This window comes from Hemiscyllium ocellatum, chromosome 6 (assembly GCF_020745735.1).
Source record: "Hemiscyllium ocellatum isolate sHemOce1 chromosome 6, sHemOce1.pat.X.cur, whole genome shotgun sequence".
Lineage (NCBI taxonomy): Eukaryota > Metazoa > Chordata > Chondrichthyes > Orectolobiformes > Hemiscylliidae > Hemiscyllium > Hemiscyllium ocellatum.
The window spans coordinates 111181352-111207437 of record NC_083406.1 but is presented as its reverse complement, the minus strand read 5'-3'; the positions used below and the strand labels follow the sequence as shown (position 1 = coordinate 111207437).

The 26086-nt window shown below is 44.1% G+C and overlaps 1 protein-coding gene across 10 annotated transcripts in view; it reads right to left on the bottom strand.

Moving 5' to 3' along the window:
- Positions 1-2246: 2246 nt before the first annotated feature.
- The window catches only part of LOC132816542 (interleukin-21 receptor-like), a 59021-nt gene continuing 35181 nt past the window's right edge, over positions 2247-26086 (bottom strand). For 9 of the 10 annotated variants that reach the window (XM_060826272.1, XM_060826273.1, XM_060826278.1 and 6 more), the window contains 7 exons: positions 25106-25226; positions 23706-23887; positions 20387-20520; positions 18226-18358; positions 9404-9497; positions 8146-8230; positions 2247-5690 (listed from right to left, as the gene is read on the bottom strand). In XM_060826272.1, the coding sequence (XP_060682255.1) occupies positions 5607-5690; positions 8146-8230; positions 9404-9497; positions 18226-18358; positions 20387-20520; positions 23706-23887; positions 25106-25226 (833 nt within the window). In that variant the 3' untranslated portion in view covers positions 2247-5606. The remainder of the gene's footprint in view (positions 5691-8145; positions 8231-9403; positions 9498-18225; positions 18359-20386; positions 20521-23705; positions 23888-25105; positions 25227-26086) is intronic. The other variant, XM_060826281.1, reaches the window with a different exon arrangement.

Below are 26086 nucleotides of genomic sequence, written 5' to 3'. Positions count from 1 at the left end.
TTTTACACTGACTTGAAAGTATTACTCAATCGAAACCTGCATCTCTATTCCAACTGATTAAAGATTTAATAGCCATCTTGGTTGGTTCAATACATTTGCATCAGTTGGATAACCCTTTGACCTTTTACTTACAAATTCTTTGTCCGATGTATTCGCTCTCACTAGCTACCTGAAGAAAGAGCGAAAGCTTGAGGCTTCAAATAAACCTGTTGGACAATAACCCGGTGTTGTGTGATTTTTGACCTTGTCCACCCCAGTCCAACATCAGCACCTCCACATCATTGCAGAAACAAAGGAAAAGCTTTTAGTCAGCAATAAACAATGGTTGAAGGAACTTTATGCCAATCGGTTAAATATTTAGATGACACACCACAGGATTTTCAGGTCATGAAAACTTGGCTGTCAAATGAAGACTTTTTTTATTTGAGCAGTTCTTTATCTGTTAAACAAAGCACAAGCTTAGTTTGAATAATGATAAGCAAAGTTTGTCAGTTTGCAGATCGTAAAACCAGTTTATTGTATTATTATATGTTGTGGTTCTGCTCGCCGAGCTGGAAGTTTTTGCTGCAAACGTTTCGTTCCCTGGCTAGGGAACATCATCAGTGCTGTTGGAGCCTCGTGTGAAGCGCTGCTTTGATGTTTCTTCCGGTATTTGTATTGGTTTGTTCTTGCCGCTTCGGGGTGTCAGTTTCAGCTGCAGTGATTTGTATGTGGGGTCCAGGTCGATGTGTCTGTTGATGGATGTTCTTGCCGTTTCCGGGTGTCAGTTTCAGCTGTAGTGGTTTGTATATGGTGTCCAGGTCAATGTGTCTGTTGATGGAGTTTGGGGATGAATGCCATGCTTCTAGGAATTCTCTGGCTGTTCTCTGTCTGGCTTGTCCTATGATAGTGGTGTTTTCCCAGTCAAATTCATGTTGCTGGTTGTCTGAGTGTATGGCTACTAGAGATAGCTGGTCGTGTCGTTTTGGGGCTAGCTGATGTTCATGGATGCGGATTGTTAGCTGTCTTCCTGTTTGTCCTATATAGTGTTTTGTGCAATCCTTGCATGGTATTTTGTAAACTACGTTAGTTTGGCTCATGCTGGGTATTGGGTCCTTTGTTCTAGTGAGTTGTTGTCTGAGCGTGGATGTTGGCTTGTGTGCTGTTATGAGTCCTAAGGGTCGCAGTAGTCTGGCTGTCAGTTCTGAGACGCTCCTGACGTATGGTAGAGTGGCTAGTCCTTTTGGTTGTGGCATGTCCTCGTTCCTCGGTCTATCTCTTAGGCATCTGGTGATAAAGTTGCGTGGGTATCCGTTTTTGGCGAATACCTTGTATAGATGTTCCTCTTCCTCTTTTCGCAGTTCTGGTGTACTGCAGTGTGTTGTGGCCCTTTTGAATAGTGTCCTGATGCAGCTTCGTTTGTGTGTGTTGGAGTGGTTACTTTCATAGTTTAAGACTTGGTCTGTGTGTGTTGGTTTCCTGTGTACCCTTGTGGTGAATTCTCCGTTGGGTGTTCTCTCTACTAACACGTCTAGGAATGGGAGTTGGCTATCCTTTTCCTCTTCTCGTGTGAATCGGATTCCTGTGAGTGTGGCGTTGATGATTCGGTGTGTTTTTTTCTATATCTGTGTTTTTGATGATTACAAAGGTGTCATCAACATATCTGATCCAGAGTTTGGGTTGGATTTGTGGTATGGCTATCTCTAGTAGCCATACACACAGACAACCAGCAACATGAATTTGACTGGGAAAACACCACTATCATAGGACAAGCCAGACAGAGAACAGCCAGAGAATTCCTAGAAGCATGGCATTCATCCCCAAACTCCATCAACAGACACATTGACCTGGACACCATATACAAACCACTACAGCTGAAACTGACACCCGGAAACGGCAAGAACATCCATCAACAGACACATCGACCTGGACCCCACATACAAATCACTGCAGCTGAAACTGACACCCCGAAGCGGCAAGAACAAACCAATACAAATACCGGAAGAAACATCAAAGCAGCGCTTCACACGAGGCTCCAACAGCACTGATGATGTTCCCTAGCCAGGGAATGAAACGTTTGCAGCAAAAACTTCCAGCTCGGCGAGCAGAACCACAACAACGGATACCCGAGCTACAAATCTTCAATCAGATTTTAAGTATTATTATATATCAGTGCCATATGTTTCTGTCTGAGTCCAGGAAAAGGCAAAGCAAAGTACTTAGTAATCATTATTTTTGCACTAAGATGTTCCACAATACCTGTGTACTTCATCACTTTTATTATTAATTACAATGAAAATTAATGAGCATTTCTGACATAACTTAGCTTTTACTCCTGAGATGTTCAAATATACCCAATCTCAAAAGCACAATTGTTTTGCATGTTTTAATGTTTAACATTGGCGCGTGCTTCATGATTCTGATAAAAGCTTCTGAACTGGTTTAGAAAGACAAGGAATGTGCAAGTTCAAGCAGATATTAAGATGATGAAAGACTGCCCCCAGAAATGTGTATTGGCAACATACATGTGTGCAGTTTCTGACAGAAAAACATGACCGTCTTACAATCTTAGAATTTCTTCAAGCTCTGTGTAGGAAATTAGAAGGTTGCAGTTACTGTTGTATTGCAGGAAACCTTTCAGTGATCTTCACACAGCAAGATCCCATAGAGAGCAATGAATCATGCTTTGGTTGAGGGATAATTATTTGCCTGAGGAAACAGGCAAATTGCAGCCTGCAGCTATCGATGGATAATGATGGTCGAGGCACCAACATTTCTTCCACTAGGAGGCTGACCTGCCCCTACCTCCTGCTGTTGGCCTGTATTGGTAGGACTTGTAGCTTGATTCCCAACTGGTTGTTCCAGTCTGAGTGTATCTTCCTTGGCCATCAATCCTGAAGTGAGACTTAAGCCTGGAGTTTCTTGCCCAAGGCAGGAATATTATTTAGTGTGTCATAAGACCTCCATATATAAGTTTAGTTCCCTCTTTAAATTAGTTGACAAAAATTGCAGCCATCGTCAGGGTGTGGTTTCAAGATTACCTTGCACAGTTCAGCAAGACTGCCCTATTTTAACACTCGATTTGACTCACAGTTATAGCAGTATTCCATTTACCCTGTTTATTAGTCATTGAACCTGTATGGTAACATTTTCTGTTTCAAATGCAAAGACATTTTGACTCCTCTGTACGACAATATTCTGTTGTCTCTCTTCATTGAAATGTTATCTTGCTTTTTTACTCTTTCTGTTGAAATGAATATCTTTATATTTACTCACATTGCACATCTGCAAAAGTTTGCCCACTCATATATTATCAACCTACGTATACCTCATGGGGTCCTCTTCGCAACTTGCTGTCTGACTTATCTTTGCCTCATCAGCAAATTAAGCTTCAATACACATGGTCCCTTAATTCAATTTAGTTATATTTCTCATTGGTTTTAAGTAGGTGACAGACTGGCATTGATCACTGTGGCACCCCAGGGGGTTTTCCAACCTCAAAATCACCCATTTACCTCGACATACTGTTTCCCATGAAGCAGCCAATCCTCCATTTCTGTTAATATATCACTCCCAATCCATAAGTTCTTCTCTTCTGCAGTAAACGTTTATGTAGCACCTTCCCTGATGCCTTTTGGAAACCAAAATACATTACATTTACAATTTCCTCGTTACCCATCTGCTATTTAATAATCAAATACCTCCCATTTATTTTCCCAACACAGACTCCTGTTTTTGATCAGGGCCTAGATCTGAAATATTTATCCAAAGTGCTGTGACTGGCTCACGTAGCAAAGCATCGCAGTTTACTTTCATTTTCCCTGATACACTACAGCGTTCAAAATGCAGGATAGAGCAAATTATTTCAGAGGCTGGAATCTATACTGAAAACAACAGGTGCTCGAGATCACAGTGGGTCAGGCAGAACCCAGAAAGAGAGAGCAAGCTAACGTTTCGTGTCTAGAAGTCATCCAGACTCAAAACGTTAGCTTGCTCTCTCTCCCTGGAAGCTGTCTGACCTGCTGAGATCGCCAGCATTTGCTGTTTTCAGTTCAAAACTCAGGCTTCAGCTCGACTTAGATTCAGAGTTTCTCAAACTATTGGTATTTAACTACAATTGTATTTGTTGTGGACTACATACCCATTAGCTTCCAGGAACTATAACTGCAATAATTCACTTGCTTTGTTAGTCCTCTTCTTACTTAAGTAATTACACTTAATTACAAAGTTTTGAAATATAACTGAATCAACTATTTATAGCTTTTAATATCGGGTAATGCCCTTACATTTTGTTACTTGCTTTAGATTGTTTCTGTAGCTTAGCCTGAAATACCAATTTAATCCTACCTGTTTTTATCATGTGTATTTAGTAAGCAGTGCCTTTTACCCTCATCTCACTGAATTCTCACAGTCACCAAAATCCTAGACTGTCAGGTAAACTTTCACTCCAGTGAAGCTGCTATAATGATCATTATTAATTCAATTATTTCAGGGATCCTTTTAATTTCTGACTCTGAAACCAATACCCTATTTCAGGGAGAAAAATACAGGAATACTCTTCAACTGATTACTTCCTTACATTCCATTGAAAGTGCATTAACAATTCTCTCCTTGTGGAAACTGCCTTGCTCTTCTTTAAAAACACAATAGAATCTTTCTCATCGCTCAGTGGAGATTTAGTTCTTGTGTTCAATTTTTGTAGAGGAGTTTAAACACACAATCGTCTCACTCAGGATGGTGTTACTGAGCTAGGAAAAACATGTATATATTCAGGCCTAGTGTGTCAACACATTCCCACTCCATAATGAGGGGTACAGACAGGATTAATGGCAGGTGTCTTTTCCCTTGGATGGGGGATTTCAAAACTAGCTGCCACATTTGTAAAGCGAGAGGACAGAAATTTTAAAAAGACATGAGGGGCAAAATGTTTATACAGAGGGTGGTCCATGTGTGGAATTAACTTCCTGAGGAAGTGGTGGATGTGGGTACAATTACAATGTTTAAAAGACATTTGGATAAGTTCATGAATAGGAAAAGTTTGGAGGGATATGGGCCAGGTGCAGACAGGTGGAACTGGTTTAGTTTGGGCTAATGGTCATCATGGCCTGGTTAGACTGAAGGGTCTGTTTCCATGCTGTATGACTCTATGACTATGACTGCAAAGGACACAAAAGCACTGAACATAGCTGACATAGATTAGAGTGAAAGTTCATGCATCCAAAAAAAAAAGAAGCAGCATTTTAGCTTATGAGTTGCTACTCAGAGAAAATACAGTCAATGGATTATCTTGTTATTGAACAGGTTTTCTGCTGCTGTATTCTGATTGGTATTAACTGTTCCATGTTTTAACATTGTTTGATCACTTCAAACCAGGGTGGCACAGTGGATAGCACTTCTGCCTCACAGCACCAGGGACCTGTGTTCGATTCCAGCCTTGGGTGACTATCTGAGTGGAGTTTGCACATTCTCCTTGTTTCTTCTGGGTTTACTCCCATAGTCCAAAGATGTGCAGATTAGGTGTTGTCTCCAGTGAAGTACAGGCTAAATGGATTAGCCATGGTAAATATGAAGTCTGGGTGGGATACTGTTCAGAGGGTTGGTGTGAATTCTTCTGCACTGTAGGGATTCTATGCATAAATCCCATCTTCTACTGTAACTGTAATGCATTCCTCAGGTATTTTGGCTCCCAAGGATTTGGCATTGATCCATTCCTGATCAAAGCAAAAGGAATCATGTCAAATATCTTTGCTGAGACACATGCTGTATAACAGATTCCTTAATTTATCTATTACAGCAGATAAACTCACTTTGCTGCAAACCTGAGTTTTAACGATTGCAATTGTAAATGCTGCCATGTCAGGAGCCTTCCCACGGCCTCCCAACTTCCTCACTCTGTAAAACTTTACATTGCAGATGCTTGGGAATGGAAATGGCTTGAAACCTGTGCTTGGGTGGCACGGTGGCACAGTGGTTAGCACTGCTGCCTCACAGCGCCTAAGACCTGGGTTCAATTCCTGCCTAAGGCAACTGTCTGAGTGGAGTTTGCACGTTCTCCCCGTGTCTGTGTGGGTTTCCACTGGGTGCTCCGGTTTCCTCCCACACTCCAAAAATGTGCAGGTTAGGTGAATTGGCCATGCAAACTTGCCTGTAGTGTTAGGTGAAGGGGTAAATGTAGGGTGGGTTGTTCTTCAGAGGGTCGGTGTGGACTTGATGGGCCTGTTTCTATGCTGTAAGTAATCTAATCTAAAATCAGATCCCTTCATATATCCACTGGTCAAAACGATATACCCACTTGAAATACAAATAGCTCTTGAGAAAGGCTATTCTGTCATTTATTTATATCATCTGTACCCTAGTAACATTCAATAAAATAGATAGCTGAACATTCCTGGTGACCAGCATTGTTTGGTCACTGGGAATTTGTGGAAAATTACATTTTAATGGCTGGTTCAACAATTGGATCATGACTAATCATCTTCCTCTCTGCATCCTTTTCCTGAACTAATCCCCTATCCTTTGATGTCACTAGTCTCTAGAAATCTATCAATTTCTGCCTTCAACAATCCTCTTGGGTGGACAATTCCAGTGATTCACTACCTACCTCCCTAATTCCATCTTATTACTCTGCCCCTTATTCTGAAAATAGGCGGTGGGCAGCACAGTGACTCAGTGGTTAGCACTGCTGCCTCACAGCGCCAGGCACATGGGTTCGATTCCTGCCTCGGGTGACTGTCTGTGTGGAGTTTGCACATTCTCCCCGTGTCTGCATGGGTTTCCTCCAGGTGCTCTGGTTTCCTCCCACAATCCAAAGAAGTGGAGGTCAGGTGAATTGGCCATGCTAAATTGCCCACAGTGTTAGGTGCATTAGTCAGAGGGAAATGGGCGTGGGTGGATTACTGTTCAGAGGGTTGGTCTGGACTTGTTAAGCTGAAGGGTGTGTTTTCGCAGTGTAGGGAATCTAATCTAAAAAGATATATATCTCCCACTTGGCTCAAGACTCACTTTCCAAGAGAACTAACCCGTTCACATGTACTCTGCCACACCTTGTAAGGGTGTGCATTGGCTTGGTCACTACTCTGTGCTGTTAGAATTTCCAAGCCAAATGCAGCTTTGCATGGATCACAACTCAAAGACATCATTTTCACAACAATCTCCATATGAGAGATTTTATCCAGTTTTCCATATACTATCACAAAATCACAAAACTAAAATCACAAAACATTGGTGGGTCAGGCAGTATCAATTTGGAACGCTTACTCTGTTTCTGTTTCATAGATTCCTGACTGACCTGCTGACTATTTACAGCATTTTCTGTTTGGGTGGCACGGTGGCTCAGTGGTTAGCACTGCAGCCTCATAGTGCCAGGGACTCGGGTTTGATTCCAACCTCAGGCAACTGTCTGTGTGGAGTTTGCACATTCTCCCCGTGTCTGTGTGAGTTTCCTCCAGGTGCTCTGGTTTCCTCCCACAATCCAAAGATGTGCAGGTCAGGTGAATTGGCCATGCTAAATTATCCATAGTGTTAAATGCATTAGTCAGAGGGAAATGGGTCTGGGTGGGTTACTCTTCGGAGGGTCAGTGTAGACTTGTTGGACCAAATGGCCTGTTTCCATACTGTAGGGAAACTAATCCAATCTAATTAAAAAATGGGGCAGCACAGTAGCTCAGTGGTTAGTACTGCTACCTCACAATGCCAGTGACCTGGGTTTCATCCCAGCCTCGGGTGACTGTCTGTCTAGAGTTTATACATTCTCCCTGTGTCTGCGTGGGTTTCCTCTCACAGTCCAAAGATAGGCAGGTTAGGAGGATTGGCCATGCTAAATTACCTGTAGGGTCCTGGCATGTGCAGACTACGTGGATTAGCTATGGGGAAGACAGGGTTGTGGTCGTTCAGATGGTCATTTTGGACACAATGGCCAAATGGCCTGCTTCCACAGTGTAGGAGATTCTAGGATCTCCAGCACCATCAATATTTTGCTTTTGACCAAACTGTTTGCAAGTCCAGTGTCATTTGTGACATTGGGCAACCCGTTTGGTCATTACTAAAGTCATTACTTCGAACTCTGGAATACGGCCCACTTGACAGAATGTCTTCCTGCCTTAGAAGTACTACATAAATGTACATTGTTGTGCATTCAATATTCCTTTTGCCACCATCCATTAGTACCTGAAAATTGCCGTGGTGGTAGTCAAATAGACCTTTAAACTTCATTTCAGGATCAGGGATTGGTTGCCACAGTTTGTCCAATGACCTGTCAGAATAAAAATATCCAATTAGAAGGATTTAGTCAAAAGATTATTTTCATCTCTTACATGATCAGGAGTAGGCCATTCAGCCCCTTGAGCCTGTTTTGTCATTCAATGGCATCATGGCTATAGTGATTGCAAAAGAGTGTCATGGCGGCTCAGTGGTTACCATTATGCTAGGGACCAGGGTTCAATTCCACCCTTGGGTGACTGCCTGTGTGGAGTTTGCACGTTCTGTGCGGGCATCCTCAGGATGTTTCAGTTTCCTCCAACAGTCCAAAGCTGTGCAGATCAGAGTGGATTAGCCATGGGAAATGCAGGCTTCCACACTCTAGGGACTCTACCAAAAGATTAGCCAGCTGCACATCATGGAATATAACTTCCTGTGATTGGGGTGGTTAAACTGGTCCAGTTAGGGAAACCTGGTTGACAGAGAAGAATGAGTGTCAGGGATATTGAGCCCCTCAGTAACTGATGCAGAACTACTGCCAAAGGTTCTGCATTTGTAAATGATTGCTAATGGGATGATGAGTTATTTCAATGGCTGATCTGTGGCCTAACTCCATGTATCTGCCTTTGGCCCATTTCTCATAATACCTTCGCTTACCAAAACTTTATCTATTACAGAGACCTGCTGCCTGAAAATAACCTATGAATGTGCTTGGACCGGGTGGCTGTGGTGCCTGATGAGTGAGTCCAATTGTATGACTGAGTGCCTGTCATGAAACCTGGCCAAAGGCTGCATGTGATGTTTGTAGGCATTTCTTTCTGTTCACTGTGAGTATTATTTGGGCAAAGCTGCTGAGTTCAGTGCCCTGAGGGAAAGTGAAGGAGATTTCTTTCGCAAGCAAACACCCAGTCTCTGGCAAAGCCAACAGCTGGAAGAAGCTGATAAATTTTGGCTGAGCCTTAGGCCTACAGGCAGCTCAGCGAAACAGAAGCAAAATGCTGCAGTCACTGAAAACGTGGGATAGAGAAAAGTAAACAGGAAGGGCTGGGAAGACACAGCAGGCCAGGCAACATCTACAGACAGCGAGAGTGTATTGCGTCAGGTTGATGACTTATTATCAGAACGTTCAGAAAATCTTGCCTGCTCAGTTCTTGATTTCTGAATTTGCTACCCTGTGCCATAAGTACTGCAATACCGTGTGAAAAACAGAATTAGATAAGAAACTTACTTTCTGCAAGTGAATATCACCAGGGACATCAGAATGATGAAAGCAAACACAACTGCAATCATTATCAGCATTTGGAAATTGTTCGGTTCTGCCTCTGCAAATAACAAGATAACCTCAGATTACTGACTTTCGCAACTTACTGACATGTTTCCTTATGAAATGGGGATAACTGCACGTGAGGTGGACTGGAATACAACATGGATTTACTACATGATGGGGATTGGCAGCTGTGGGGGTGCGGGGGGGAAGGTGTCAGTTAACTCAGTTGGTGGGACAACTAGTCTGCGATCCCGGGTCCCTTGCCCTTTGCCTTGGACGCAGTGACCCTCAGGTGAAAGCAGCACCAGTCCTCTCTCTCTCTCTCTCTCTCTCTCTCTCTCTCTGTCTCTCTCTCTCTTTCTAATGAGAGAGCCGTCTCAGACGATAGCGACTTCACCTCACATCCAGTTATGTTTCTCAAATAACTCACAGTTGTGAGAATGCAGGCAATACTTGTGGATGATGAGAAAGGTTCCTAATGGGACTTGGCTGAATACCCAAGCCTCCCTCCTGAGATGTAACACAGGGAACTGGGGTGGATCGCACAGCAGATCTCAGTGGGTTGGCTGATAGCCTATATCGCTCTTCCAGCACCACTAATCCAGAATCTGGTTTCCAGCATCTGCAGTCATTGTTTTTACCGATATCCCACCTGTCTGCTCCACCCTCCACTCCGGCCTATCACTTTTACCACCACCTCCATCCACCTATTGCACTCTCAGCTACCTTCTCCCCAGCCCCGCCCCTGTCCCATTTATCTATCCACCCTCAAGGCTCTCAGCCTCATTCCTGATGAAGGGTTTTTGCCCAATACACCGATTTTCCTGCTCCTCAGATGTTGCCAGACCTGTTATACTTTTCCAGCACCACTCTAATCTTGATAGTCAATTTTGCCTGATTGGGATGCACAGCTACAACTGCACTTAACCAGGACATTCTTCATCTAATAGCAGGCAACAGTGATTATTCACTGTCAAATGCCTTAAGCACCCCTGTTTATTTGGGTTTTACAGCATCAAGAGTGATTTTACTGAGGTTCTGTGATGGGATATAGCTTCAGTGGTGCCCAACCTTTCTGCACTGACTGGCTACATAGCATAACCTGACAAGGACCATAACAGTACATTTTGGAATGTCTAATATAATTGTAAAAGCCACAAAATTAGCGATCAATAAAGTTGGTGTATGGAATACAGTGCACAGACGATAGCTTGCAGATAGGTCATAACTTACTCTGCTTGTGGGCAGGTCAGGAACAGGAAACATAAGATGATAAATCAGGAAAGCAACGAATGTAGGAAATAGAACAGGAACAGACCACTCAGCTCCTCAAGTCTGCTTCATCATTCAACAAGATCATGGAAGATCCTGTATCACGACACCATTTTCCTACACCATCCCCATTCCCTCCATATGTTCAATATCCATCTATTTTGTTTTTAGATTACTTTCAGTGTGGAAACAGGCCCTTCAGCCCAACAAGTCCACACCGACCCTCCGAAGAACAATCCACCCAGACCCATTCCCTTACATTTACCCCTAACACCTTAGGCAATTTAGCATGGCCAATTCACCTAACCTGCACATTTTTGGACTGTGGGAGGAAATCAGAGCACCCGGAGGAAACCCACGCAGACACGGGGAGAATATGCAAACTCCACACAGACAATTTTGTAGATTAGATTAGACTTACAGTGTGGAAACAGGCCCTTTGGCCCAACAAGTCCACACCGACCCGCCAAAGCGAAACCCACCCATACCCCCACATCTGCCCCCACCTAACACTACAGGCAATTTAGCATGGCCAATTCACTTGACCAGCACATCTTTGGACTGTGGGAGGAAACCAGAGCACCCGGAGGAAACCCACGCAGACACGGGGAGAACGAGCAAACTCCACACAGTCAGTCGCCTGAGACAGGAATTGAACCCAGGTCTCTGGCGCTGTGAGACAGCAGTGCTAACCACTGTGTCACCATGCCGCCCATTTCTGGCTTGAACATGCTTATCATGCATCCTGATGGGCTGAATGGCCTACTTCTGCTCCTACGTTTGATGGTCTTAATGACTGAGTTTCATAGTTCTCGGAAATGGAGATTTCCAAAGACTCATCACCCACTAAATAAGTTCCTCCTCATTTCAGTCTTAAACAGCCTTGAAACTCTTGTTTAGAGACTGAGTCCCCTGGTGCGTGATCCTTTGTTTGAGGTAAACAACTGTCTATCCTCTTGAGCACTGTTAAAATTTGCTATGCTTACATAAGAAAAATTAGGAAACATCTCTTCACAAAGGTGTGTAGGAGCTATGGAACAATGCTCCAGAAAATGTGATAAGATTCAACCCCAGCTAAATGAGTTTAGATGAAAACAGAAAGTTCTGGAAAAACTCGGCAGGTCTAGCAGCATCAATGGAGAGAGAAATACAGAGTTTCAAGTCCAACGTGACCCTTCAGAACTTAAACTGAGACCTGTAAAGGACCTGTCAATTACAGGGACAGCATGGTGGCTCAGTGGTTAGCACTGCTGCCTCACACTGCCAGGAACCCAGCCTCAGGCAACTGTGCAGAGTTTGCAATTTCTCCCCGTGTCGGCATGGGTTTCCACCGGGTGCTCTGGTTTCCTCCCACAGTCCAAAGGTGTGCTGGTTAGCTGAATTGGCCATGCTAAATTGCCCGTAGTGTTCAGGGATGTGTAGGTTAGGTGCATTAAGATCAATGTTTCAGGCAGAGGCCGAGGCTCATTCTTGATGAAGGCCTCTTGCCTGAAATGCTGATTTTCCTGCTCCTTGGATGCTGCCTGACCTGCTGTGCTTTTCCAGTACCACTCTAATCTTGACTCTGATCTCCAGCACCTGCACTTCTCACTTTTGCCAAGGTGCATTAGCCAGGGGTAAATGTAGAGTAAATAGGTAGGGGAATGGATTCTGGATTAGTGGTGCTGGAATCTCTTTATTTATATAGAATCCCTAACAGTGTGAAAAATGACCATTCGGCCCAGCAAGTTCACACTGACCCTCCGAAGAGTATCCTGCCCAGACCCATTCCTCTACCTGGTAAAAACAATGACTGCAGATGCTGGAAACCAGATTCTGGATTAGTGGTGCTAGAAGAGCACAACAGTTCAGGCAGCATCAAAAGTGCAGCAAAATCGACGTTTCGGGCAAAAGCCCTTCATCAGGAATAAAGGCAGAGAACCTGAAGCATAGAGAGATTAGCTAGAGGAGGGTGGGAGTGGGGAGAAAGTAGCATAGAGTACAATAGGTGAGTGGGGGAGGGGATGAAGGTGATAGGTCAGGGAGGAGAGGGTGGAGTGGATAGGTGGAAAAGGAGATAGGCAGGTAGGACAAATCCAGACAAATCATGGGGACAGTGCTGAGCTGGAAGTTTGGAACTGGGGTGAGGTGGGGGAAGGGGAAATGTGGAAACTGTTGAAGTCCAATGCAGTCATCAATGTAGCGGAGGAAGAGGTGGGGAGTGGTGCCGGTGTAATTACGGAAGATCAACTGCTTTATGTAGCCAACAAAGAGACAGGCATAGCTGGGGTCCATACAGGTGCCCATGGCTACCTCTTTGGTCTGGAGGAAGTGGGAGGATTCGAAGGAGAAATTGTTAAGGGTGAGGATCAGTTCGGCCAAACCAATGAGTGTCGGTGGAAGGGTACTGTTGGGGACGTCTGGAGAGGTAAAAATGGAGGGCTTGTAGGCCCTGGTCATAGCGGATGGAGGTATAGAGGGATTGGATATCCATGGTGAAGATGAGGCGTTGAGAGCCGGGGAAACAAAAGTCTTGGAGGAGGTGGAGGGCATGGGTGGTGTCTCGAACATATGTGGGGAGTTTCTGGACTAGGGGGGATAGGACAGTGTCGAGGTAGGTAGAAATGAGTTCAGTGGGGCAGGAGCATGCTGAGACAATGGGTCGGCCAGGGTGGTCAGGCTTGTGGATCACCTCCTCCCTCACCTCCATCCAAGGCCCTAAAGGAACCTTCCACATCCATCAAAGTTTTACCTGCACATCCACCAATATCATTTATTGCATCCGTTGCTTCCGATGCGGTCTCCTCTACATTGGGGAGACTTGATGCCTCCTAGCAAAGCGCTTTAGGGAACATCTCCAGGACATCCGCACCAATCAACCACACTGCCCTGTGGCCCAACATTTCAACTCCCCCTCCCACTCTGCCGAGGACATGGAGGTCCTGGGCCTCCTTCACTGCCGCTCCCTCACCACCAGACACCTGGAGGAAGAATGCCTCATCTTCCGCCTCGGAACACTTCAACCCCAGGGCATCAATGTGGACTTCAACAGTTTCCTCATTTCCCCTTCCCCCACCTCACCCCAGTTCCAAACTTCCAGCTCAGCGCTGTCCCCATGACTTGTCCTATCTGCCTATCTTCTTTTTCACCTATCCACTCCACCCTCCCCCAGCCCCTGACCTATCACCTCCATTCTCACCCCCCCAACTCACCTATTGTACTCTATGCTACTTTCTCCTCACCCCCACCCTTCTCTCACTTATCTCTCCACCCTTCAGGCTCTCTGCCTTTATTCCTGATGAAGGGCTTTTGCCCAAAACGTCGATTTTGCTGCTCCTCGGATGCTGCCTGACCTGCTGTGCTTTTCCAGCAACACTAATCCAGGATTAATTGTAGTACTTGGGCAATATATAATTCAGTCATGATTGAATAGAACAGACTAGAAGAGCCAAATAGCAATTCCTGTTCCTATTTTCCTGGATTCCTTGGCTACCAATGGGAGGAGGAGACTTTCTTGCCAAACCGTACCCTAACTCTCTGATATACTTATCATTGCTATCACCATTGCAGACAATAATGACTCTCTTCCACTCTCAGAGTGAGTCCACATGTGGCTGTACAGTCCAATGTGATTTCTGCAGACTCTGCTATACCTGGTGCAGAAGATTGTCGTTGGAAGGGGTGGATGTGCCTTGGCGTTTTCCCGATAGCAAGTCTCAAAGTGTTTGATGCTTTCCCAAATGCTCCTCCTCCACTTTGGACGGTCTTTGGTCCGGTGATTCCAGGTGTTGGTGGGAATGCCGCACTTCACCAGTGTGGCCTTGAGGGTATCCCAGAAGCACTTCCAATGTCAATCTGGGGCTCACCTGCCATCTTGGGGCTGAGCACCTGCTTGGAGAGTCTCATGTCGGTCACATCGCAACCAATTGAAGGTATGGTCAGTGCGTCGATGCCAGGGATGTTGGCTTGGTGGAGGATGCTGGTGTTGGCTCGTCTGTCTTCCCAGCGGGTTCGCAGGATCTTGCGCAGTCAGTGTTGGTGGGACTGCTCCACTGCCTTGAGGTCCCTGCTGTAGATAGTCCACGTCTCAGAGCCATACAGGAGGGTGGGAACCACCACAGTTCTGTAAACCATGAGCTTGGTGTCGGATCTGATGTTGTTTTCCTTGAAAACCCTTTTCCTCAGACAGCTGAAGACTGCGCTAGCACACTGGAGTCAGCGCTGGTTCTCTTCACCAATAGTTTCTTTGGCCGACAGGACACTTCTGAGGGATTGGAAGTGGTCAACGTCCTCTATGGCCTCCTCATGGACCTTGATGATCGGGGATTTGCTCTACAATGCCAGGCCTGTTTGATAAAGGACCTTCATCTTGTGGATGTTCAGGGTGACACCCATGCTCACATATGTCTCCATAAAGGTGCTGACAATGGTCTGGAGTTTGTGCTCTGATCTTGCACATACATAAGCATCTATAAGTATACTGCAGCTCGATGATACTGGATGGGGTAACTTTGGTTTTGTTTTAAAGGCTGTGGGAGGTTGAATAATTTCCCACCGATTCTGTAAGTTTGCCCCACTCCAGCAGCAGTGAGGTGAAGCATTGCAGCAAGGTAGTTCGAGAACAGTGCTGGGGCAATGACACACCCCAATTGACACCAACCTGAACAGTGAATGGTGGGGGAGTCATTGGTCATTACCATAACTTCCATGTCATTGTGGAGTAGGCCAGAAGGATGGTGACAAACTTCGTGGTGCATGGTGCATGGAGAAGGAAGCTCCATAATGCTTCCCAATTGACGGTGCCAAATATCATAGGACCATAAGATACAGGAGCAACAATTAGGCCATTCAGCCCATTGAGTCTTCTCGGCCATTTAATCATGGAAGATAGGTTTCTCAACCCCATTCTCCCGCTTTCTACCCATAACCCTTGATCCCCTTGACAGTCAGGAACCTATCTCAGTCATAAAGGCCTTTGTAAGGTCAAAGATGGCCATATACAGGGGTAGGTTCTTTTCTCTGCATTTCCCCTGCAGCTGTCACACGGTGAAAATCATGTCTGCTGTGCCCCTCTGTGGTTGAAGCCGTACTGTAATTCTGGGAGGAGTTCCTCAGCCACAGGGAGGAGACAGCTGAGGAGGACCTTGGCATTGACTTTTTCAACGGTTGACAGCAGGGGGATTCCCCTGTAGTTACCACAGTCAGATTTGTTCCCTTTTTTGAAAAATACTCCCGACTATGGTATCTCGGGGCTCTACCAGGATGCTCTCCTCCTTCCAAATAAGGCAGACAAGGGCTTGTAGCTGCAGCAGGGGCTCTGTGCCTCCACACTTCAATGCCTCAACAGGGATACCGTCTGCTCCAGCAGCCTTATTGTTCTGGAGCTGGCTGATGGCCTTTTCTGCTTCTTGCAGGGCTGGGGTATTGTTGGGTTTGTGGCATGGAGTGTGCAGTGGGATGCGTTCAAGGACACTCAGATCAACATTAAAAATCACACACCACCAGTTTATAGTCCAACAGGTTTACTTGGAAGCACTGGCTTTCGGAGCGCTGCTCCTTCACAACCACCTGATTGGAGCAGGACTCCAAAAGCTAGTGCTTCCAAATAAACCTGTTGGACTGTAATCTGGTGTTGTGTGATCTTTCACTTTGTACACCCAAGTCCAACACTCAAGTCTCCAAATCATGACTCGGATCCCTGGTTGTGGAGGTCTCTGGAATGCTCCCCTCAGTGTTGATTGATGGCTTCTTTGTCTTTGATAAGAGTCACTCCATTCTTGGCCAGCAGTGTGGTGGGGTCTTTGGGGTTAGGTGGTCTTGACATCCCAGAAGAAACCCTGCACACCATAGCTGCCGGCCAGTCGTCGCGCCTCCAGTATTTTCCCCAATCACCACCTGGGTGTTCTTTATGTCACAGGCTCGTTGTTAGACCTTGGCCTGTGGGTCTGCCTTTTCTCTACGGAGTGCGTTTGCTGTTATACACTCAGAAATGCCACGCGCTTCCGGCTTGCCAGTTCTTGGATCTCCTGATTATTCTCGTCAAACCAGTCTTGACGTTTCCTGGTTAAGTGACCGACTGAGGTTTTGCAGGCATTGATGATGGCGGCTTTGAGAGTGGATCAGAGGCTGTTGGAATCCTGTGACTTGGTGTTGCTGAGGGTCGCTAGATTTGTGGAGAGGAGCTGGTTGTATGATGCCAGGTTTCTCTCCTGCCAGGTTTCACTGAGGGCAGCAATGGCAGCATTGAAGCACCCAAGCTCCCCGGCAACAACATTCTTATAGTGCTAAAGGATTAGGGCATTATTCTTCAGACCACATATAAATATGAAATAGCAATTCCTTTCACAGTAGAATATTACAGTCAGCTTTCACAAGTTTGATACATAAAGCAGGAGAGAGTGAGGTCTGCAGATGCTGGAGATCAGAGCTGAAAATGTGTTGCTGGAAAAGCGCAGCAAGTCAGGCAGCATCCAAGGAACAGGAGATTCGACGTTTGAAGGGCTTATGCCCCAAACATCGAATCTCCTATTCCTTGGATGCTGCCTGACCTGCAGCGTTGATACATAATGCAGTCAACCATGCTACAAAGGAGCTGCCCACAAGAAAAAAATCACCACTTTCCTCTGGTCTAACTCTATTCCTGGCTCGACCAATACAGTATGCATGCTAAAAGCTATCAAGAGACCAGAGGTTTGGGTTATTGTGAGGAATGAGCTTCTGGGGGATATTGAGGGTGAGGAGGGCAAGGGGATGTGGGAAAGGAGTGGTGTGGAGGTTGGATCAGAGCTTTGAACAGAGATCGGAGATCAGAATGGTGAAAGGAATTTGTGCATGGTTCAGATTGAAGGTGCCCTGTGCAGCGCAGAATGAAAGTATTGGTTGGGTTAATAAGAGGCTTTCATTTGTGGGGGGCACAGATACAGTTGGGTGGTTCAGAGGGAAGATCAGGAAGGTCCAGGTGGGGGTGTGAAATGCTGGGGATTCACAGTTTAGACTGACCGGACCCAGCAGGAAAATGGTCCTCTGAGTATTTCAAAACTCAAAAGTACTGTAGGTTACTTGGTGGATTTCCCAAGGCCTACAAAACCAAATTGAATCATGATGGGACAGATTCTTTATAGGACAGCCAAAGACCACATATGTGGCCCAGCACCAGTTCTGGGATTGAGATAATTGGTGGTGTTAACAGGGTCTCTCATATCATCCATTATCCCAGTTCCCACTCTAAGGGCATTCCATTGGATTTGATTTGGGCCATGCTCACTGCTGATTGAAAATTTCAGTCAATGTGGCAGCATTGGCATAATAACACACATAATTAATGTATGTTATGCTGAACCATTTGCTCATTAGATCCACCCCCCAGGCATTTCTTTGCCAAGGACTCAAGGTGGGAGTGATGAAGGAATCAGTATAAAGGACAGAGATGCTAAATTGTTCTAACTGCTCAATCTATTCTCAATCCCAATGCATTTTAAATTGTAATCCTAGGTGTGTGGTGCAAACCTGGTTAGGAGAGATGATCGTCTTACCAGCAATGACAGCCTCAGTCCAATCACTCCAGATAGAAAAGTCCAAGTGATTATTAATTCTTGCTCTCACTTTTACAGAGTAGCTTTGCTTCCGATTTTCAATGTTCCAGCTATTGGATGTTACATTTTCAATCTAAAATGATATAATAATCATTAGAATTTCATGAATGATACTATATACGCTAGTGCAATTCATATGGCTGCAACTGTACAAGGTGCTGGTGAGACAATACCTGAAGTACTGTGAAGAGGTTTGGTCCCCTGATTTCAGGAAACATATTATTTTATTGGAGTTGTTCAGAGATGTTTGACTCGGATGATCCCTTGTATGGAGGGGAGGGATTGTCTTATGAGCAAGGGTTAAACAGAATGAGACTCATTGCAACATATAGGATTTTTAAGGGGCTTGACAGGGTTAGTACTGAGAGGATGGTTCCCCTCTTGAGAGAGTCTAGGACCAGAGGGCATAGTCTCAGAATGAAGGACCTCCAATTTAAGACTTGGATGAGGAAGAGTGTCTTCTCTCAGAGGATTGTGACACTTTGGAACTCCTTGCCACAGAAAGCTGTGGGGCAAGAGACCTTGTGTATATTCAACAAGGAGATAGCTAGATTCTTGGTCTGCATGGGAATCAAGGGTTCCAGGGAATGGGCAGAAAAGTAGCATGGTCTTATTAAATGGTGGAGTAGGCTCTTGGGCCTAAACGGGAGACTCCTGTTTCTATTTCTTAGGGGCTTATATTACTTCAATTTAATGCAGAGAAATTAGTCTATAAGGTAATGGATGTTGAAGAAAAGACAAAATGATGCCACTTGAGAAGCAACAAACTGTATACAGTGTATCTGAAAGTCTGAAACATAAACAGAAAATGCTGGAAATACTCAAGCAGCATATGTGGGGACAGCAACAGTTAGCTTTCCAGGTTGATGACCCTGCATCAGAAAAGGTTAATCTTAAACATTAACGCTATCTAAAAATGCTATCCAATCTGCTGGAAATGGAGCTATTCCTGCTAATCTGGAGTAGGGTGTGGGCAACATTCCAGTTTGAGTTTACAAATTGCAAGCGGCATCACTATGTGAAATAAAACAAAATCTTCTTGGCATTCTTGACTTTCAATGACACTACCATGATGGGTAATGTATCCTGCACATCCAGCTTCATTAACAGCGTTGTGGGTGATGGATCCTCACCACTGCTCACCATGTTGAATGAGCTAGCAGTGACTCTTAGTCACTGTAAGATAGATTTGCTGCCACCATCCTCCTTTCAGGTTAGGATCTATTGGATCTACTTTGTCTAGTGGGCCAGAGAAAAACCATAAGATAGATAATACAAACGATCTTGTCTAAAATAAGACATAGTTTATTGCAAGATAGGAATCCAGAACAATTAACATTGGTATGTTAGCTAGGCCATGAGGAGGTCGAAATAGTAAGTCTATCTCCTTCAAAATCCACATTGGTTTCCCCATTAAGTCTTTATGGCAGCATCATATTGAGTGGAGCTTAATTCACTCCTCAGTATTAACCCTTTCAGAACCAAGCATCTTCTGCAACTTTATACAGCGAACAGTGCCAGGGACTGCATGCATACAGGCATTTGTTACATGACCCTTTTGAGCATCTATTTATTGCATTTACAGGTTGGCAATAGTATAACTGCACCAACTATAATTTACCTTTAAACAGAATTGTCAACGTCATAATGTGCCTAAAGAGAAGCATGTGACCTAAAACTTGATGAAAATGACAGGTTTTAAGATCATTCTGAAGGCGGAGATGTAGAGAGATTTAGTGAAGGAAATCCAAGGAATGTAGGATCAAGGTTCTGACAGGCATTGTTAATGATGGGGTGAAGAACCTCAGGGATGCACAGGAGGTGAGTTGGTTTCAAGCAGAGATCTCAGTGGTTTCATGCGCTGGACAAGGTGACAGAGAGAAGAATCTGACGATTCAAGGAGACATTCGAAAACAAGCATACAAATTTGACAATTGGATCATTTTGAGACCCAGAGTTGACGTAATTCAGTGAGTACAGGCATAATGAGTCATTGTGTGTTACCATTTTTAGGACAGGAGAACAGAGTTTTGACAGCTGCTGTAAAAGTGATGTGGAATTGTGTTGCATAAAACAATTAGTGAGATCCAAACTTATTTACCTTCATGACGTTGGTACTCCTTTTTGTGACTTGTATCTGATAATAAAAGCCGTGGGAAGGATGGTTACCTTCTGGTTCATCCCATATTACTTCATTTTCTTTGACTCTAATGTTAATTGGAGGACTGACCTTATCTAAATCAAGACAGATAATATATTAATGTTAAAATATTACAGGTTCCTTCAAATTATTATCCATTGCCATTATATTTGGTACATAGCACTTGCTTTTCTCATTCATTCATGCAATGTTGGTGATGTTAGCTGGGTTGGCATTTGCTGGGACCAGTGTTTTTGTCCCTCTATTTATATTTGAGAAGCTGTTTTCTTGAAAACCTAGCGGCCACACGCTGTAGGTAGACCCACAATGCTGCTGGAAGTCAAGGAGTTTGGCCGAATGACGTTGAAGAAATTAAGAAACATTTCCAAGGGTTGGTGTGTCCATTTATCTGTTGCCCTTGTTCTTTTAGATGGTAGTGCATATGAGTTTGGAAAATGCTGTTAAAGCCACCTTGGTGAAATTTTTCAGTGCATCTTGTAGATGGGAAACACGGCTGCGAATGAATATTGGAGGTGCAGAGAATGATGCTTGTAGATACAGAGCCAATCAAATGGGCTGCCTGGTCCTAAACAGAGCATTTTTGAGTGTTGTTGGTGCTACACTAACCCAAGCAAGAAGGGGAGTATTCCATCACAATCCTGATTTGTACCTTGTAGATAGTGATCAGGCTTTGTGGAGTTAGCAGGTGAGTTACTTGCTGCAGGCTTCCTTACTTTTCATTTACTTTTGCAGCCACAGAAAAAAGTGGCCAGTCCAGTTTAGTTTATGGTCAATGATAATTACTAGGAAATCGATAGGGATTTAGTGATGGTAATGTCATTGAATGTCAATGGGCAATGGTTAGATTGTCTCTTACTGAACATGATCATTGCCTGGCACTTGTGTGGCACCAAAGTTACATACCACTTGTTAACCCAATCCTGAATATTGTCTGGGTCTTGCTGCATTTGCACATGGATAGCTTCAGTGTCTGAGGAGTTGCCAATGGTGCTAAACATTGTACAATTCTTTGTGAACATCTCCATTTCTGGCCTTATGATGGAGAGAGGGTCATTGATGAAAGAGCTGAAGATGTTTGGACCTACAGTGATATCTCCTACGAGGCCCATTAATTAAACTCCCTGTGGAGCTTGTTGAGTATGAGTTTCTTTGGTAACAGATGATGGCCCACCCAGGTGGAACTCATCACTTGAGCCCTTTATAAAGCAGACTCTGAGGGGCCCTCCTGTGACACAGAAATAGAGTTCTATCTCTGCACCAGGAGGCACAGGTTCAAGTCCCACCTGCTCCAGAGTGAGTAATAACACCTTTGAACAGGTTAATTAGAAAATAAGTAAAATAAAAGAAAATAAAGCAGACCATGGTGTGATATGGTGACAGAGACATTAGGGCAATAGATTGTTAATTCATTGTGTTCTACACAAGTGTGTTCAAATGCAACACTCTTTGCTATTTGTGGTTCATGGACTCTCATCAGCCCAACTGTTTTCTTTGTGGCTGTGTTGAGGGTGGAGGGTGAGTGCTTTATTTCCTCCTCCAACTCAACTTTGATTTAGACCCTTCCCTCTCTCCCTACCACCACCCTCCTCACTTTTTGATGTTAGCATTTCTCTTAATAAGCTTTGTTTGCAAACATTCGAATGGCCACACGGGTGTTTTCCTGGTCTTGGGGGTTAAAAAAAACAGACCCTAAGGCCCCTCCTGTGGCACAATAGTTAGTATACCTATCCCGGACCAGAAGGCTTGAGTTCAACTTGCTCCAGAAGTGGGTAATAAGGTCAGTGAACAGGCTGATTAGAAAATAAGTTAAATGAAAAGAAAACAGAGCCTGGACTAGGACTGCAGAACTATCTCTCCCAATTGAGACTAGCCTATATATTCTAAGAGTAGTGGTACTATTTTGGCATTCAATAACAAATGATGTCCTTTTCCAATTGGGTTTCCTGAGGAGAGATGTCCTTTAGCTGAGATGACTGATCTCTGACAACCAAAAGCATTGTCCTATGTACTAGACATGACTCCAAGTGTCCAAGAGCAGATGCACTGATTCCTAATAAGTCCAGGTTTGCCTGGGTTTTTTGTTGTGACCTTTGCTCAAATGTAGCCTTGCTGTTAAGAGTACTCATTCTCACCTCACCTTTGGAATTCGTTATTTGTTCATATTTGAGTGAAGACAGTAATGAATGCAAGAATTGAGTGCCCCGGCAGAACCCAAACTGAGCAACAGTGAGCTAGTCATTGCTGAGTAGATATTGCGTGATTGCACGTGAGGACTCATTCCATCACTTCACAGAAAGATTGAGGATAGACTGATGGGGTGTAATTGGCTGGGTTGGATATACGCTTTCTTTTAGTGTAGATGGCATACCTGAAGAGTTTGCAAAATTACCAGGTAGTTGTAGTTATACTGGAAGAACTCGGCTAGGGACACAGCTAATTCTGGAGCACCTGTCATCAATACTATTGCTGATATGTTTTCAGAGCCTGTTAGCTTTTGCTATATCTAGTGCCTCCTACTGTTCCTTAATATCACACAGAGTGAATTGAATTGGTTGAAGACTGGTATCTGCAATGCTGGGGACCTCCACAGGATGATGAGGCAGGTCATCCACCCAGCACTTCTGACTAAAGATTATAGCAAATACAAAATACAATAGCTTGACTAATGTGCTAGGCTTCTCCTATCGCTGGGGATATTTGTGGAGCCTCCTCCTTCAATAAGTTGTGTAATTGTCCGTTCCCATTCACTCCCTCACATTGCAGGTTGTGATGGAGTACAATTCGGCTGCAGATGATGCTCCACAATGCCTTCCCGATGCCCAGTCTTGTATTGCTGGTTCTGTTCAAAATCTATCTCATTTACCACAGTGATCATGCCACACATGATGAAAATTATCCTTAATGGGAAGATGGAACTACATCTCCAAAGGATTTATGAGGGGGCCAGTATTACCGATACTGTCCTGGACAGATGCATCTGCGGCAGGCAATTTAGTGAGGATCAGTATGTTTTTCTCTCTTGTTAGTGCCCTGCCCTGCTGTCGCAAACCCAGTCGAGCGAGTATGTACTTCAGGACTCATCCAGCTCGTTCAGTAATGTGGCTAATGTGGGAGTGAGGGGGCTCCTCTTAATGGTGGGTTTCAATTCTTATTGTTAATGCCATTGTGGCTATAAATAGGTACGTTTATTTTTAGAACTTATTTCAATCTTACAATAGAGAACTAAACTCAATATAAATTGAAAATGAATGACTCTTACAATAGTTGACTGGTGTCAAATCTATGCAGTGAAGTTTCGAGAAGTTTTGGCCTAATTCAGTGACACAAATCTGCATCACATTGAAGAGATTAAAGCCAACGTCCTGAACATGGCAGGTTACATTTCTCCAACCATTCTTACGAGAGATCGTTCTGGACTGGGTATTTTGTACATCTGAAATCCTGGAAAGATCATGTTTAAGAAGTAAATGAGTGTGCGCGCGCATGAGTAATGCATCTTTTCTGAAAGAATGATTATCACATCAGTTAAAGTAATGACAGGATGGTGGACAGACTCCTGATATTGCTTACCCAATTTCAGGGCATTAGCAGCCTCCTGGACTGTTATGCTCTGCTAGGGTGGCTCTGAGAATTGGACAGTGCCTCTGAATGGAGGCACAAACAAATAGGTGAATGTATTCAAATATTTGCGAGGGGTTGATGAGGTGGCAGGCCCTGTCAAATGAAGGAGAAAAGTCCCCCTCAAGGGATCATTTCTGCTCACAGCCTTCTCTTTAGAGGGGTGACTTCATTAGCCACTTCCTCCACACCCTTAACCAACTAGTCCATAAAGGCTGACTTTATTGCAGTTGCACCTCTCCCAAACAGCGAGAGGAACTACCCAATCTTGCCTCGTCTAATAAACGGCTTTGAAAAGTTCAAAGAGTAAAAAGCTAAGTTTGAAGCAGTGCTGCCTTTGTCTGGGTGACCCTGTTTAATGTTTCAGAAAAACAACCAAGGAGTATACATTTACACTGATGAGACAAAGCTAAATGTGATATTTTCATTTATTTACCCCTTACCTTTGTTTGTTTGACTGTTTGAATGGAGGCTGACATTAAAAGCTGACTGTGTTATTTAATTTTCTCTCTGCTGAAGTTATTTTGCAGCTAATACACTGTTAAATATTTTACTTAAGATACTAAACTGGTGTCTAGTAATGAATTACTCACAAAGTCTGGGATTGGTTATTCACAAGTCTTGTTTAGGAACCATTGGAGCGACTATTTGGGGATTAACTTTATTGTATTGTGAATGCAGAGCGAGAAAGGCTGATTGGGTTCGGTGGAGTAACAACAGCTCACCTGCACCGTGGCCTAAGGCAGGGAGCTATCTGAGTGGCGGGAAGGCACTGAGTGACATTGCAACTTGGCTGCCGGAGAAGCCCACAACACTTACTCGGCCCAGCCTCCACAGGTTCCAGACTGTTCTGCCTCTTAACCCTGCTTCTGTTTCCATAGATGCTGCCAGATTAGCTGAAGATTTTCTGCTCTTAATATCAGATTTCCACAGTCTGCACAATTTTGCTTTTGAACTGAAACGCACCATCTCTTAATTTCTGATAGAACTCAAAACAGCCATTTCAGGCAGTTGCATAGATGAGTAAATGTTTATACTTACCCATAAGACAAACAGTACTGTGCATCCGCTGGTGCTTGTGCCCTAATACCCCAGGTACAGGTCATTTGTTGGTAATAATAAAACATGCACTCCAGGTTGTGGATTGAGGAAGTGTGATTACCTGTGCCAATGAAATAATTGAAAAAATTACAGACATATCAATACGAAGATAAAAGCCTGACTTTCTGTAGATATCTGACAAAGGAAATGAGTAAATCAAAGCAGTGTTTTTCTTCTGCAGGATGAGAATTGAATTAAATTGAATTGAATTGAATTGAATTTATTGTCATGTGTACCAAGGCACAGTGAAAAGCTTTGTCTTGTGAGCAATACAGGAGGATCACATCGTTAAATAGCACAGATAAGTAAATAATAGCTAAACAGTGGCAAAAACAAAAGCACAGGTAAAGGCGAATGTTAAGGGTTTGTGAGTCCATTCCGTATTCTAACAGTAGGTTAGAAACTGTTACAAAATCGGCTGGTGAGTGTGTTCAGGCTTCTGTACCTTCTCCCCGGTGGTAGAGGTTGTCAAAAAACATTGCCAGGGTGGGATGGATCTTTAAGAATGCTGGCGGCCTTTCCTTGACAGTGGGCCTGGTAGATGGATTCTATAGATGGGAGGTTGGCCTTTGTGATTGTCCAGGCTGAGTTCATCACTCTCTATAATGGGTAGTTTATAGCAGATAGAAAAGGGATCTGGGTTGTATTGGATAAATAAAGACCGAAAGAACTGCAGATTCTGTAAATTAGAAACAAAATTTGAAATTGCTGGAGAGCTCAGCAGGTCTAGCAGCATCTGCGAAGAGAAATCAGAGGTATAAGAAACTATCATGGAGGATTAACATAACAAGGATTCAAATGGATGTAGACAGGTTAAGTGAATGGGCCAAAGTTTGGCAGATGGGGTATAATGTGGGTAAATGTAAAATCACTCCTTTTGAAGAATTTTAGAAAAGCAGAGTATTATTTAAATGAAAAAAG